Source organism: Pseudophryne corroboree, chromosome 8 (assembly GCF_028390025.1).
Source record: "Pseudophryne corroboree isolate aPseCor3 chromosome 8, aPseCor3.hap2, whole genome shotgun sequence".
In the NCBI taxonomy this organism is placed as follows: Eukaryota; Metazoa; Chordata; class Amphibia; order Anura; family Myobatrachidae; genus Pseudophryne; species Pseudophryne corroboree.
Window position 1 is genome coordinate 40697064 of NC_086451.1, and position 16239 is coordinate 40713302.

A 16239-nucleotide genomic window follows, 5' to 3' on the forward strand; every position below is an offset into this window, starting at 1 on the left:
ACCTCGACAACCACTTGTTGACACAGTTTTTGAATTGCAGCTAAAACTATCCCCCTGTCTGGGGACGAAGCTGGTAAGGCCGATTTGAAAAACCGGCGAGGAGGCACGTCTTCGAATTCCAGCTTGTAACCCTGGGATACATTTTCCATTACCCAAGGATCCACGTCTGACTGAACCCAGACGTGGCTGAAGAGTCGAAGACGTGCCCCCACCGGCGCGGACTCCCTCAGTGGAGCCCCAGCGTCATGCGGTGGATTTAGTAGAAGCCGGGGAGGACTTCTGCTCCTAAAAACTAGCCGTAGCAGGCAGTTTTTTCCCTCTACCCTTACCTCTGGCGAGGAAGGAAGAGCCCCGACCTCTTCTGGACTTATGCGACCGAAAGGACTGCATCTGATATTGTGGAGTTTTCTTTTGTTGTGGAGAAACGTAAGGTAAAAAGGTAGATTTATCCGCAGTAGCTGTGGAAACCAGGTCTGCGAGACCTTCCCCAAATAAATCCTCACATTTGTAAGGTAAAACTTCCATATGTTTCTTTGAGTCGGCATCACCCGTCCATTGGCGGGTCCACAGGGCTCACCTAGCCGAAATCGCCATGGCGTTGGCTCTCGAACCTAGCAGACCAACGTCGCTCTGAGCGTCTCTCATATATAAGACTGCGTCTTTAATGTGACCTAAGGTCAATAAAATGGTATCCCTATCTAGGGTATCAATGTCAGCTGACAAGGTATCAGTCCAAGCTGCTACAGCGCTACAAACCCCATCCAACGCTATTGCCGGTCTGAGCAAGGCCCCCCGTATGTGTATAAATTGATTTTAAGATAGTTTCCTGTCTGCGACCCGCAGGGTCCTTGAGGGCTGCCGTGTCTGGAGACGGTAGCGCCACCTTTTTGGACAAGAGCGTTAATGCCTTGTCCACCCTGGATGAGGATTCCCACCGTAACCTGTCCTGTGCAGAGAAAGGATACGCCATAAGAATTCTTTTGGGAATCTGCAGTTTCTTGTCTGGAGTTTCCCAAGCCTTTTCAAATAACTCGTTCAGCTCATGAGATGGGGGAAAGGTTACCTCAGGTTTCTTTTCTTTAAACATGTGTACCCTCTTGTAAGGGACAGAGGGGTCATCCGTGATATGCAAAACATCTTTTATTGCAATAATCATATAATGAATACTTTTGGCCACCCTTGGGTGTAACCTCGCATCATCGTAGTCGACACTGGAGTCAGAATCCGTGTCGGTATCAGTGTCTGCTATTTGGGATAGGGGACGTTTTTGAGACCCTGAAGGGCCCTGTGACACCGTCAAAGCCATTGATTGACTCCCTGTTTTATCCCTAGACTCTGCTTTGTCTAATCTCTTATGTAATAAAGCCACATTTGCATTTAAAACATTCCACATGTCCAACCAATCAGGTGTCGGCGTTGCCGACGGAGACCCCACAATCATCTGCTCCACCTCCTCCTTAGATGAGCCTTCCGCTTCAGACATGCCGACACACGCGTACCGACACCCCCACACACTCAGGGATATATCTATATGGAGACAGTCCCCCAATAAGGCCCTTTGGAGAGACAGAGAGAGAGTATGCCAGCACACACCCAGCGCCAACTGACACTGGAAACAAACTTCCCAGATAAACAGCGCTTTTATATAAATATATATCTATACATTCACTGCGCCAATTAAAAGTGCTTCCCTCTCTTTTTTGCCCTCTGTCACCGTGTTCAGCAGGGGAGAGTCCGGGGAGCCAGCTTCTCTGCAGTGCTGTGGAGAAAATGGCACTGGTTAGTGCTGGAGGATCAAGCTCCGCCCCCCCAGCGGCAGGCTTCGGTCCCACTCAAAATTACAATACCGGCGGGGGATTATAATATATACTGCCTCCGCAGCCTATATACATGGTAGCCAGTCCCTAGAGGTTTAATATTGCTGCCCAGGGCGCCCCATCCCCCCTGCGCCCTGCACCCATCAGTGCCCGCTGTGTGTGTTGTGTGTGGGAGCAATGGCACGCAGCGTTACCGCTGCGCGTTACCTCAGAGAAGATCTGAAGTCTTCTGCCGCCTTTGAAGTCTTCTTTCTTCTTATACTCACCCGGCTTCTATCTTCCGGCTCTGTGAGGAGGACGGCGGCGCGGCTCCGGTACGAACGGCGAGGGAGAGACCTGCGTTCCGACCCTCTGGAGCTAATGGTGTCCAGTAGCCTAAGAAGCAGAGCCTAGCATTTAAGTAGGTCTGCTTCTCTCTCCTCAGTCCCGCGATGCAGGGAGCCTGTTGCCAGCAGTGCTCCCTGAAAATAAAAAACCTAACAAAATTATTTTTCAGAGAAACTCAGGAGAGCTCCCTGTAATGCACCCAGTCTCCTCTGGGCACAGGATCTAACTGAGGTCTGGAGGAGGGGCATAGAGGGAGGAGCCAGTGCACACCCATCTAAAGTTCTTTATAGTGCCCATGTCTCCTGCGGAGCCCGTCTATACCCCATGGTCCTAATGGAGTCCCCAGCATCCTCTAGGACGTAAGAGAAAAGTACAGGGTTCCCCCCTGGCATACTTACAGCAGGGTGTGGACCCCTTGTCACAGTAGAAGCCTTATCCATTTTACCGTGGAGCTAAATTTCCTAAGGGAACCAGGCCTGCCACGGAGCACCTCGCCACCCCTACATCCACCAGGGCAAACAAGTCCCATGCTGAATAACACCAAGACTTACAAAGCCACCCCTGACCAGTGAGGGCTGTGTAATGTGGGACAGTTAGAAAAACATTTATGCACTGTGGGGAACTGAAAGTCCCAGCAAGCTCTGGCAGCCATGCACTGCTTTAGCTTGCCGACCATTGTACACACCAAACACTCCGCAGATGCCTCTTTACCATCTTTGGCATAGCACAGCATGAGAGCTAGTCTTTCAGCTTGTGGCCCTGACGCATGCGCGTCGTTGACAGCGGAGAAAGCGGTCGCAGCAGCAACCGCAAGAAGATTGACTGCAGGAAGGCGTTCCGGAGTGTCAACTGACCGTTGGAGGCTGTTTTCGGGGAATGGTAAGAAAAACGCAGGCGTGTACAGGTGAACGGAGGGCGGATGTATGACGTCAAAGCCGTGACCATCATCGCTGGATCCGTCGCACAGGGTAAGTATGTCCAGGGCTGGTCTTGTTTTGTGAGAAACTTTTTTTAGCATAGCAGCGGTACACAAGCGATCGCAGCCCTGCTAAGCTAAAATACACTCCCCCATAGGCGGAGATTAGTTGATCGCACCAGCAGCAAAAAGTTGATCAACTCGGAATGAGGGCCAAAGTTTCTGCTACGATCAACTCTGAATTAGTCCCAGCGTCCGGCTGGTCCATACTAATTTCCTTGCTGCATTCCAGGCTCAGCTGTTGAATTTGGACGTTTGCACACAGGAGGAGGCTGAGATTATAATGATGCAGGAACTGTCCCCGGTTATTGAACATTTCCACATCAGATATGACCAAGAACAGCAGCTGCTCAGTGTAAGGGCGCTGGAAGTAAATGAAATGAATCTGTATAATGAGTTTTATTCTATCCCTAGTTAGTGATCTGGTGAATTTTGGGTAAACTCACGTCGTTGCTTATCCTACCTTTTGATTTTCAGGAGAATCTGAAGACTGCATCAAAGCAGACGGCCAGACTTATCAATATGTTATTTAAATTCTGCAAGAAAGCCGTGCACTTGTGGGAGGTGTTGGGAATGGGACTCTCTCAGCAAGAGAAACTCCTGCAGGAGAAACTTGATAACTGCCATCGGAAGCACGATGCAGAGAACCAGGTACAGACCCTCTGTGTGCATTATATCTGTGTATTATAACGCTCTGTCACACTGTATTAGAACTTCTAACCTATCTTGTATTGCCCCCTCTCTGTGCATTATAATGCCCCATCACCCTATATTATAACTTCCAACCTATCTTGTATCTCCCTCTCTCAGTGTAATATAACGCTCTATCACACTATGGGGGTCATGCCGAGTTGATCGTAGCTGTGCTAAGTTTAGCACAGCTACGATCGTTAACTCAGACATGCGGGGGGACGCCCAGCACAGGGCAAGTCCGCCCCGCATGTCAGTGTCGCCCCCCTCCCCACAGAAATACAAAAGCATAGCACAGCGCCGATGCCTTTGTATTTGAGGAGTAACTCCTGGCCAGCGCAGCTCCTGGGGCTGGCCGGGAGTTGCTCGTCGCTCCCGCTGGCCGCAGCTGCTGCGGCAGCCACCACGACCCGCCCCCCCAACGGTCCAGCCACGCCTGCGTTGGCCGGACCGCTCCCCTTAAACGGCGGATTAACGCCGCCATTCAGCCCCCTCCCACCTAGCGACCGCCTCTGTCTCAGAGGCGATCGCTAGGTAACGAAGGCTGCCATGCGCCGGCGCACTGCGGCGCCCGCGCATGCACTGTTCCGACCCGATCGCTGCGCTGCGACAAACTGCAGCGAGTGATTGGGTCAGAATGACCCCCAATATTTTTCACTTCCAGCCCATCTTATACCTCCCCCGTCTGTGTACTATAGCGTTCCTCTTCCATCTTCTTACTTCTATCCTATCTTCTGTCTCGCCCCCTCTGTGTATATAACACTTCTCTTCCATCTTCTTATTCCTTACATCCAGCTCATCTTACATCTCAGTGTATTATAATGCTTCTCTCCCTTCTTACTTCCAGCCCATCTTATACCTCCCCCTCTCTGTATACTGGAGCGCTCCTCTTCCATCTTCTTACTCCTTACTTCCATCCTATCTTCTGTCTCACCCCCGGCCCCTCTGTGTATATAACACTTCTCTTCCATCTTATTCCTTACATCCAGCCCATCTTACATCTCAGTGTATTATAATGCTTCTCTCCCTTCTTACTTCCAGCCCATCTAATACCTCTGCCTCTCTGTATATTATAACTCTTCTCTTCCTTCCTTGAATTCCTTACGTCCAGCCCATCTTGTATCTCCCCATCTGCTTACCTAGTAACTCCGTGTTCTGTCCCTTGTACACACAGGCAAAGGAAGGTAATCTGGACATCATTCTCGACACTATGAGGCAGGAGAGCACCAAGGAACAGTTGCGTGTCCTTATGGGAAAGGCGCAGGCGTGTTTACAAGACATCAAAGCCGGGTGAGTGCTGCGGTTATCCGGTCTATAGATCTCCAGCAAATAGATAGACGGTCAATAGGTCAACCCTGAATGGTCAACGGGGTCAAAAGGTCAGCAGGTAGAAGGTAGACAGTTCTCAAGGTTGACAGGTTCAAAAGGTAGACATGGTCGACACAAGTTTTTTCTTTTCTTTTTTTTTCATTATTTACCATCCACGTGAACTACGAATGGGAACAGTAACCATGCCCGAAGCGAGACCGCGAGGGTACACATTTCCACTAATTTAGCTCAGATATGGTGAAACATACAAAATGACACACAGAAAACGTGTGTCGACCATTTTCATGTTGACCTTTTGGTCATGTTGACCTTTTGTATATCGATTATTTGGGGTTGACCTATTGACTGTGTGTCTTTTTACTGTAGATCTATTGAACCACACCCGTTAATTGGGTCCCAGTGGAAAGTTCAACAGTGTCTAGGTCAACATGAATTAGGTTGACAAGGTCAAAAGGTCGACGGGTAAATGGTAGACAGTGCTTAAGGTTGACAGGTGCAAAAGGTCGACATGATAATGGTCTACACCAGAGGTCCTCAAATGCGGTCCTCAAGGCACCCCAACGGTCCAGGTTTTAAGTTTATCCATGCTTGGCCGCAGGTGACTTAATTAGCACCTCAGTATTTAACTATCTGTGCTGAGCCATGGCTATACCTAAAACCTGGACTGTTGGGGTGCCTTGAGGACCGTGTTTGAGAACCTCTGGTCTACACTATCATACCTCCCAACACAACCCATTCCAGGAGAGACAAAACGCTCTGTTCCCGGACTTCCCTCTTACTGTATGATTGCCATCACCTTTGGCGAAACACCGTTCTTAGCCATTAACTAGTCCAACACAGGTCAGGGCAATCTCAATTTAAGAGGGAAGTCCGGGAACAGAGCATATTGTCCCTCCTGGAGAAGGTCATGTTGGGAGGTGTGTCCTGGTGTTTGTAGTGTTACTAGCAATCTGTATTATTGTATTTGTATGCTTTCTAGATAGGGGATACATTTTACACAAATGTGCAAAAACCTCGAACCCAGGCAGTCCCAGCCTCGGTACTCGAGACGCGCTAACAGTGCAGGTGTGAGGGATAGCCAGGCTTCAGCACAGATGGTTAAATGAAAATAACTGAGGAACTAATTAAGTCACCTGTGCCTTGAGGAGCGAGGTTGGCGATGCCTGCACCTTTTTTTTAACCTGGATATTGTTAACGATTACTATCTAAATTGATTAATTAAAAGCTATATTTTATAAAAGTTATTTACTATAAAAAGATTGCCCCACAAAAGCGTCTCCATTTCTTCTCCGTTTACCTTTACCAGTATAATGTAACACTGTCAGAATGCTGACATAGTGAATGCTGAGAGTCGGCATATTGGTATGCTATTTTGCGTACACTTTTCATCTAACCCTAAAATCGGGTATTGACATTCTGACTGTAAACCCTGAAAAATACTGGAAGTAATATAGCAAACACAGAATGCCCCTTCACAGTATAAACGGGTTCAGTATGATTTCCAGATGGATGGGATGCCGGCGGGTTAGGATATCGACAGCGGCATCCCGTCCATCAGAATCCCGACAACCACCTCTAAAGTACCCTAACCCTCCTCTGCTCCCTACCCTAGGCCTCCCGGGTGGTGCCTACACCTAACCCCCCTTTCCCGCAGCCTAAACCTAACCCCCCCCCCCCCCACCCCCCTTAGTGCCTAACCCTAACACTCCCCCATTGGTGCCTAACCCTAACCCCCCTCTCTGCAGCCTAACCCCAAACTCCCCCACCCCGTTCCCATACACCCCCTGGAGTGTGCCTAAACCTAACCCCCCCTCCCGCACGGTAAACCTACTCCGCCAGTGCATACTTACCTTCGCCCCCCCCGGAAACATGCAAGCGCATCACATGATGGCGATGCTCTCACATGTTTAGGGTTGCCCTCTGTCTAAGCAGCCGGCTACCTGCCATGTTCAAGCTCGCAGCGGCTGCATGTGGCTTCACGCAGCCGCCATGTCCCGTCCCAGAAATGGTCCGGAAACGCATGCGTTGTCCGGACCGCTCCCCTAAATCGCCGCAGCAACGCCCCTTCCTTCCCCACGAACGCGTCTGCCTGTCATTCAGGAAGAGGCGTTCGCACGTGTGAGATGCCGTCTCATCTCACTGTGTGCGCACGCGCAGTGCGGCTACTGCACGTGCGGAAACTGCAGGGGGCTCCAGCAGGCGAGCGCTGTCGTAGCAGCATTCCATGCTGAATTAGACCCTATAGACAAGTAGAGTATGTAATATAGCTGAATATAGTTGAATTTTGTCTTGATATGAATAACCCTTTCTTTACTGAACAGATACAAGAAACTTCATGAAAAGCAAGTGACTATTAGTGAATCCTATCCTGCCATGGTCCTGGCTGAATTATTGGCTTACAGTTCATCCGTCAGCAGATTCTTCAGTTGTAAAGAAGTGTATGGACAGGTAAGGGCGAAACGTCACATGTACAAAGTATGGGCGACGCAGTGTCATACAGTACACAGCTCATTTACATACCCTGGCGCGTTTCTGGATGGTATTGGGGCTTTCACAAGTTGTACTGTGTGAAGGTTTGCTTATCAAATACTAAAGCTAAATATACATGTAAATTACTAATTTACAATGGCAAATTACAAAGTTATCTTTAAGGTATCTGGTGAGAATGTCAATATGACCATTATGCCGACATGTAAAATGTTGACATCCACTAATGCTGACATTGTCAAAATTTCAACATGTTCGCAATGTCGACATTTAATATGTTGACACCAAAATGTCGAAAGCACATTTTTTGTGTTATTTTTAGGATTATGTTTAGGATTAGGCTAAAGTAAGTAAAAAAAAAAACTATATGTTAAATGTTGACATTATGAACAGGTTGACATTTTAACCATGTTGATATTTGTGGATGTCGACATGTTTCCTGTCGACCTAACGTCCATGTGAACAGTCTGAATGTCAAATTTTCATACCCCACCCATCTTTATACAGTATTTCCTGTAATCATTGACCTAATACCTGGAGAACCCCCCCAAATAAATGGTATCCAGATGATAGATCTACATTGTCTTGGTAGATAGTCAAAAGGTCGACACATTTGGTCGACATGCATTAGGTACAAAAGGTGGCTATGGCAATTGACGAAACATGTTTTTGGGGTCTTTTTCATGTTTTCCGAGTTGCTTCATTTACTATCCACGTGGACTACGATCGGGAATAATAACCTACAGTATGTTGCAACCGCAGCAAGCCACCTTGCCCGACGCGTGGCAAGCGAAGCGAGTCCGCCAGGGTATACGTTTTTTCTGATGGTCATCACATATTACTAAACATACTAGATTTGACCCAAAAACTGAAAAAAACTTGTGTCGGCCATTTGTGTGTCGACCGTTGTCATGTTGACCTTTTGTACCTGCTGTACCTTAACCTCGGTCAACCTTTTGTAGCTGTCAACCTACTGTACTTGTCAATCTAATGCATGTCGATCATTTGGTGTCGACCTAAATACTGTAGATCTTCTATACCAAGTCCCAAATAAATGACTCATTTAATGACTAGTGTAAGAATGGCACAGGCAAGACGGCAGAGCCGGCAGCCACCTATAGATAGACCAGTTCAGTGTTTGCGGAGATCATCAGTGTAGGGTTGGGGTTTTCTGCTCGGCAAGTCCTATGAACGCTAAATCGCTGAAATTAAGTGAAATACCATTTTTGTTTTCCAGGAAAATAATGTGTTGGATGAAAGCATTGTTATCCTAGACAATGTCGCCTCATAATGTAATAAATGTAGTGTTCCCGCTAAGCTGTTTCAGCGAGGTTCCACACCCTACCCAAAATAAAAATGACAAAATGCACCCCCAGAAGCAGCTTGCCCTCTGCCGTCGCCACCCTCGGACCATTCCTCCTCTCCGAGTGGTTACACCCCATTTTCCGAAAAAGCCCCTTATCCCGGACGGTGCCCTGCATGCAGTGCACCCTAAAATGTGAATATACAGAGAATACTTTCTAAGTAACTTATATTTGTGCAGTTTATTGAACATATATCGTCTGTAATACTCCTTTAATGTGAATTAAATCAATTGAGTATAATTAACTATTTTATAATAATAATAATAATAATTATTATTATTATTATTATTATTATTTAAAATTAGTCCTGGGAAAAATCTGACTATGTGTCTCCTCCCACAATTCTCCAAGCTCCTCCCCAATTTGTACTTTTCTCATGGCAACTCCTTTTACCCTAATGCGGGATCCCCTCCCCTTTTGCCCTGACTGCAGTCATGGGTGACGTGGGAAACCAAAGAAAATGATCAACAGCGCTTGGGGTAGCACAATTGGCTCAAAGATTTCACTATTCAAAAAATTTAATTGAATTTACTAAAATACACATGTACAGTCATTCTTAAAACACCATACAGTAATATCTGAATGCCTGCAGACTAAAAATAAAGGGGGATATCCTATTAGCCCTGGTAAAACATCTGGTCCGAAAAATGTATGTTTTTCCTGATTTTTCCAGATGTTTCACAGTTTTTATTTTTTCTTACAGGTCATCCAGATTGATCGCCTGTTAAAAAAGTGCCCTTTCTCCCGAAAACACACAGGTTCATGAAACCTCGTGCCGGCTTATCGGGGCTAATTAGATGGCCCCCGGCGGGACAGTTAGCCCCAGTAAATTAGGATATCCCCCAAAAACTGAAAACTATTTGCATCGGATAGTCAAATTATCGCTATAGAGTAGGAAGGCTCTTTTTTATGTTATGTACCAAATCCTCTATAAATGGCGATAATCAGGCTGATCCTTGATTCAATAGGTGAAGGTCTTGTGTGCAGCACAATAATAATTCATCATGGTTGTCATTGGTTTGATTAATCCTCATGAAAGAGCATATTGTTTTTCTGATGGTCCTTTATTGTACCAGAGCTGCTGCTGATGTCAATATTTAGATGGAGTAAAAAGTCTTAAAATAAGTCACCGTTTTAAGAAATCACACTGGGCCTGATTGAGATGCAGTCGTAATGCCGACACAGCGGCAAACTTTTTGTAGTGATGAAACTGCGAGCCGAAGCATGTGAAGCAGTCGCCCACAAGTGAACAGAGACACCCCCCCCCCCCACAGCCGTCGCAACTTGTTATGTAACTGCGTACTCTGTTGCAACCACGACGCAGATGCAAGGAACAACGACTCCCTGTGTGCCTCCAGGGCCGCGCAGAATGGCTGTGGGTTCTGCGATACTAGCGCCATGTTTTATGTGTGCGAGATTGCAGTGGCATGCCGAGACACGCCCCGAAAACGGTCACAACATGTCTGCTTTTTTACGTACACTCCCCATTACCTCCCCCAAACGGTCTCTTCCTGGAAATCACTATGCGACTGATTCCTCACTGCCAGCGGCATCGCAAAGGTACCTTGGCACGTCTGCAATGTCGCTGCGACGCATGCGCAGTCTACCGATAATTGTTTGGTTACAACATCAGGACTGACGCGTTTCATCACACGATTTGCAGTTTCCTTTGAGAATAATGAGAAATAACGCGTTTCATCACACCATTTGTGGTTTCTTTTGAGAATAATGAGAAATAATGCGTTTCATCACACCATTTGGGGTTTCCTTTGAGAATGAGAAATAACTCGTTTCATCACACCATTTGCGGTTTCTTTTGAGAATAATGATAAATAACGCGTTTCATCACACCATTTGTGGTTTCCTTTGAGAATAATAAGAAATAACGCATTTCATCACACTATTTGCAGTTTCTTTTGAGAATAATGAGAAATAAAGCACCCTTACCCAGCACTTTAAGAGATTGTTGTGCATTGGATACTGTTCATATGGATAGGATATCCTATGCTCTGATCATCCTGTCTCATGGGATGTGAGTGGGAAGTACAGAAACTTGGACAAAATTTCCCCCCACAGCAGCTTCACAGTTTGCTAACCCATCACCTTTGTCAGCCACAGTTATGTTTGTTCAGTGAGGACACAGGCCCCTCTGCCATCATTTCACAGCCCCCCACTGTCTCAGGCTGCATTCTCTAGGGGAAGGCCTCTCAGTCAGTGCTGTAGCATAACCTCGCTTAATTTGTGATTTGTTTTTTTTCTGCCTTCCGAAACTCATCAGCATATACTGTATGTCCATTACATAACTTGGATGAATAATATGACAGGAACAATTTTGCTGCAGTTGATTGTAATCAGATAGCACTCCTCCCTTTCTGTGTCTGTTATCAGAGACCACCATTGCCACTAATTGGTATAAAGTACTATGGGGGTCATTCCGAGTTGATCGCTAGCTGCCATTGTTCGCTGCGTAGCGATCAGTGAAAAAAAGGCTAATCTGCGCATGTGTGTGCACCGCAATGCGCACGTGCGTCGTACGGGTACGAAGTCCATTGTGGTTTTGCACTAGTTCTAGCGACGATTCCAATCGCACAGCCGAACGCAAGGAGATTGACAGGAAGAGGGCGTTTCTGTGTGTCAACTGACCGTTTTCTGAGAGTGTTTGGAAAAACGCAGGTGTGGCCGGGCGTTTGCTGGGCGGGTATCTGACGTCATTACCGTGTCACTCGTCGCAGCAATCATCGCACAGGATAAGTAACTACAGGGATGGTCTTGTTTTGCACAAAATGTGTTTGCAGGCGCTCTGCTGCACAGGCGTTCGCACTCCTGCAAAGCGAAAACACACTCCACCGTGGGCGGTGACTATTCGTTTGCACGGCTGCTAAAAACTGCTAGCGAGCGATCAACTCGGAATGACCCCCTATATGCAGGAAAGCTGGAGGAAGTCTACAGACATAGGGGGAGATTCAATTGTTTGAAAAGTCAGTTGAGTGTCTGTTTTTCCTATCTAATAGACAGGGAAAAACAAACACCTAACCGACTTTTCAGACATTTGAATTCCCCCCCTTAGTGTTTCACAGTACAGTTATTATAGACTTGTGCCCACTATCTAGTTCATGCTTATCTAACCAGTGGAATTGAGTTAACAGAGATTTCCCACTCCATAGATCCCAATGCAGTGTGACTAGGAAATGTGAGATATGGGTAAGTCCATTAAGTGGGAAAGAGGGTTTCACCCTAATATGTGGGGGCACCTTGTCCATGTGTTCCTCTGCAGGTAGAAATACTAAGTGGCCAACCAGCTTCTGTCATTTTTCAAGCACAGTCTGTAACATGGCAATTAGGAGCTGATTGGCTGGTACTTTATGTCTCTCCAAGTTAATTGAATACAGTCTATCAGAGGTATCATCGCCCATCTGCCAGACCAGCCAAACCTTTCATCTGGAGGGACACTGCTCCCCAGCAACTCAGAGGATGTTGTTTAAGCCAGTCTGATTCTGCAGGATCGCCTGGTGATGCTCTTGCCCTGCTTACAAAGCCTGCTTTGGCAGGGAGTAGTGACCACTGTCAGACTGAGGCATAAAAGGCCCACCTGGGGAATTCAGTGGTGGGGGCCCTTGCTTATTGGGTGTGGCCAGTTCCCACAGGGGGTGTGGCCGGCCCCCACAGAGGCTTAGCCCGCCATTAGTGACCATGTAACTGACCCTCTAATAGAGTAACAATGCATAAATTGACTGCAGTGGACCCACCGGGTATTACCCCTGTAACCCTGAGGGCCAGTCTGACCCTGATAGTGAGGACCTCCAAATAGCTGATCCAATTCAGACAAGCCTGATCAGTTCCACCATGGGTAACGCCCCTGTAGAAGCTGGTGTTCCAGTAGAGTGTGGGGGCCACAGGAGAGAGCTCATGAAAGCTCTGCTTTCCTATGTTTTACTGAATGTTATGAGGCACCAAGTTGGCCGCACCCTTTAGGACATTGAAGTAGAGAGTGTAATAATGTTATTAGAGCAAGTACAACTGGTGAGCCAGTAGAGACTTTACAATCATATGTTGTCCGCTACCTGTATATTCCCTTTGGTTGGACAAGAGAAGAGGGCATGAAAACTGAAGCACCTGATACAGAATTGTTTAGGGCCTAGAGCAGTGATCTCCAACCCGTAGCTCGCGAGCTACCGGTAGCTTGCCGTAGTATTTTCGGTAGCTCCCGGAGCGCATGGGCTTGGGCAGTCACTGGCACTCCTCCTCCCTTCATTTTTAATATGGTGCCTGCCGTCAGCCAATCAGAGCTCGTGGACCGGCAGTGGCGGCACCTGATTAGCTGCCGGACCGCGGGTTTTGATTGGCTCACTTACCGGCACCATATTTTAAATGCCCACCGCCGGAGACTCTATCACCCTCACCGCAGCCGCTCTCCGGACTTCACAGGAGAGGCGCGCGCTGCGCTCTCCTCCCCTTCCGTCCCTCATACAGGAGGAGCAGCACCAGCGGCAGTAGAAGCCAGCAAGGGTTAGCACTGTATGGGGCACTGTATCGGACACTGTGGGGGGGCATTATTTGTGTATCTGGCACTGCTGGGGGCATTATTTGTGTATCTGGCACTGCTGGGAGGCATTATTTCAATATCTGGCACTGCTGAGGGGCATTATTTGTGTATTTGGCACTGCTGGGGACATTATTTGTGTATCTGGCACTACGCAGGGGGGGCATTACTTGTAGTTGTGAGGCCACACCCACTTTTGTGAGACCACACCCACTTTCACAGGAACGCACGCGCATTGGGGGTAGCTCCTTTAGAGGTTTTATTTTCCGACAGTAGCTCACACCACAATTAAGGTTGGAGACCACTGGCCTAGAGTGTCGGCTGATGTCCTCACATTCTGTAAGACCGCTGGTGACTGATAGTGACTTGTGTTCTTCATAGCTTGTGTTCCCCTCAGGTCCTTAGCAGTAGTGCACGTAGTAGGTCCCCTTCCTTTCACACTAGATTGCAGGAGATAGAAATAAAAAAAATCTGCACTAGTGGGTACAATGATAATATATGAGACTGTAGATGGGGCCGATGCTACAGTGTTAGTTAATACATGTAATAAGCAGAATCTAACATCATAGTGTCACAGTAATACCAACATTAGTTGGTTGAGGGATTCTACATTAACTGAGAATTGGAAGTACCATGCGTATTCCCCCATCTTTGAAACATTATGGAGGCATCTCTTCCCTCCCTTGATGTGGTTCATTGTTTATATGTGGACCTTTACAAAGCCCAGGGACTTTCAGCCAAACAAGCAGACCAGATCAACTAGATGACAGGGGGTTTGGCCAGATGGAGGTGCCTCTGAAGAGCTCACTGATAATAAATCAGATTAGATACTGCTATTAACCCATGTGTTGATTTTCACAGCAGCCATTGTGTGTCTATTATTCATTGTTACAATGTTTTCAAAGGATTTGCCGATAAAATTAGAAGACTCTGACGGTAAAGATACTATAAGCTCTGAATCCATATCCCAAGAACCTACAAACGTTCCAGTTAGAGATGGTCTTACATCAAGATCAGCAGAGTCCTCACAAGTCATAGACAACAACACTGGTCTCTCCCAGGATCCCACTGCAGTAAATATTGCTGCAAATTTGCTTCAATCCCCTGAAATAGAGACTACAGGGAACATTGATGGAGGAAATACGGTTGAAGAACCTCTCCAACAGTCACCTGACCTCAACCATGTGGATTGTGAAAATAATGAGATGTTTGAGTCACAGCGTCTTGAAGTTCCAGAGAGCCGTGCTAGCGTGCAGTATGTGGTACGTAAAGGCTTTACCAGCTGAGATATGGTGCTAGTGCAGCCATGTCGAACTCAAGTCCTCTCTGGGGCCACCTTAGAGAAAATGACAAGTTTAGGTGGCCGCACCATAAATGGTCAAAGTATTTGCACCTAATTCAAACGTAGATATGTTAGCTACAAGCTAGTACAGTATAGGTGCTACTGTATCATTACTCATATGATTTAATGTTCTTAATACTTTGACAACCAAGTAAAGGATATCACATTCATAGACAATGTTTTATAGAGTTTCAATATATTTCTGAAATGACTGAATAGTTTCTGTTCGATTTGCTTTGCTAAATGCTGACATTTTTATAAAGTTAAAAAGGGGGTATTTTTATAAAGTTGTTTAGAGAACATAAATGTCCTGTACTCCGTCTGGACTTAGGTTTATGTTTAAAACATCATAGAGCTGGGTAACTTACTTGCAGTCTCCTAGCTAACAATTCAATTTATTTATTTGAAAAATAGGGGCTTGAGCAGATGTGCCATTTTACCCTTGCCCTTTGTCTGAGCTTCCTGACATATATCACGAATCATTTAGTCACTGGGTATAAATTGTATTATTTCTTTAATGCAGTCTCGTTAGACAATACTTTCCTGTATTTGTAAACTAACCGTTTGCATTGGCTGTGGTTTGTGTTATTCACACGGCACAAAATGGCCATCGTGAGGCGCATAATCAGCTACTGTCCTGCCCAGATCCTCAGCTGGCACAAATTTTGCAGATTTCCGGAAGGGGTTGCAAGATAGTGGCATTTATGGAGGCAGAGGGGGTGGGATGGACAAGTGGGGGCATTCCTTACAAAGTATGAGTCGTTTTCTAAAATACTGCTTACTTCAGCTTCCATAAATGAACCATAAATGAAGCATAACCAAAAAGTTTTATGTAAAGAACAAGTGCGGTTCTAGCATGGTAAGAGGTTTGGCTTTCATGTGCTGGTTACACGTGTTGTGCACTCAACCATCTGGATTTTCTGCATCTCCGCACAACTAGGGGGGTAATTCAGACCTGATCGCAGCAGCAAATTTGTTAGCAGTTGGCCAAAACCATGGGGGTCATTCCGAGTTGTTCGCTCGTTATTTTTTTCTCGCAACGGAGCGGTTAGTCGCTAATGCGCATGCGCAATGTCCGCAGTGCGACTGCGCCAAGTAAATATGCAGTTAGGAATTTTACTCACGGCATTACGAGGTTTTTTCTTCGTTCTGGTGATCATAATGTGATTGACAGGAAGTGGGTGTTTCTGGGCGGTAACTGGCCGTTTATGGGAGTGTGTGAAAAAACGCTGCAGTTTCTGGGAAAAACGCGGGAGTGGCTGGAGAAACGGAGGAGTGTCTGGGCGAACGCTGGGTGTGTTTGTGACGTCAAACCAGGAACGACGAGCACTGAACTGATCGCAGATGCCGAGTAAGTCTGGAGCTAC

General features: G+C 46.7%; 1 protein-coding gene across 3 annotated transcripts in view; it reads left to right on the forward strand.

Moving 5' to 3' along the window:
• CCDC180 (coiled-coil domain containing 180) overlaps window positions 1-16239 on the forward strand; it is a 187027-nt gene that overhangs the window by 95157 nt on the left and 75631 nt on the right. For 2 of the 3 annotated variants that reach the window (XM_063936280.1, XM_063936279.1), the window contains exons 13-17: window positions 3353-3475; window positions 3598-3771; window positions 4985-5100; window positions 7461-7587; window positions 14436-14792. In XM_063936280.1, the coding sequence (XP_063792350.1) occupies window positions 3353-3475; window positions 3598-3771; window positions 4985-5100; window positions 7461-7587; window positions 14436-14792 (897 nt within the window). The remainder of the gene's footprint in view (window positions 1-3352; window positions 3476-3597; window positions 3772-4984; window positions 5101-7460; window positions 7588-14435; window positions 14793-16239) is intronic. The other variant, XM_063936281.1, reaches the window with a different exon arrangement.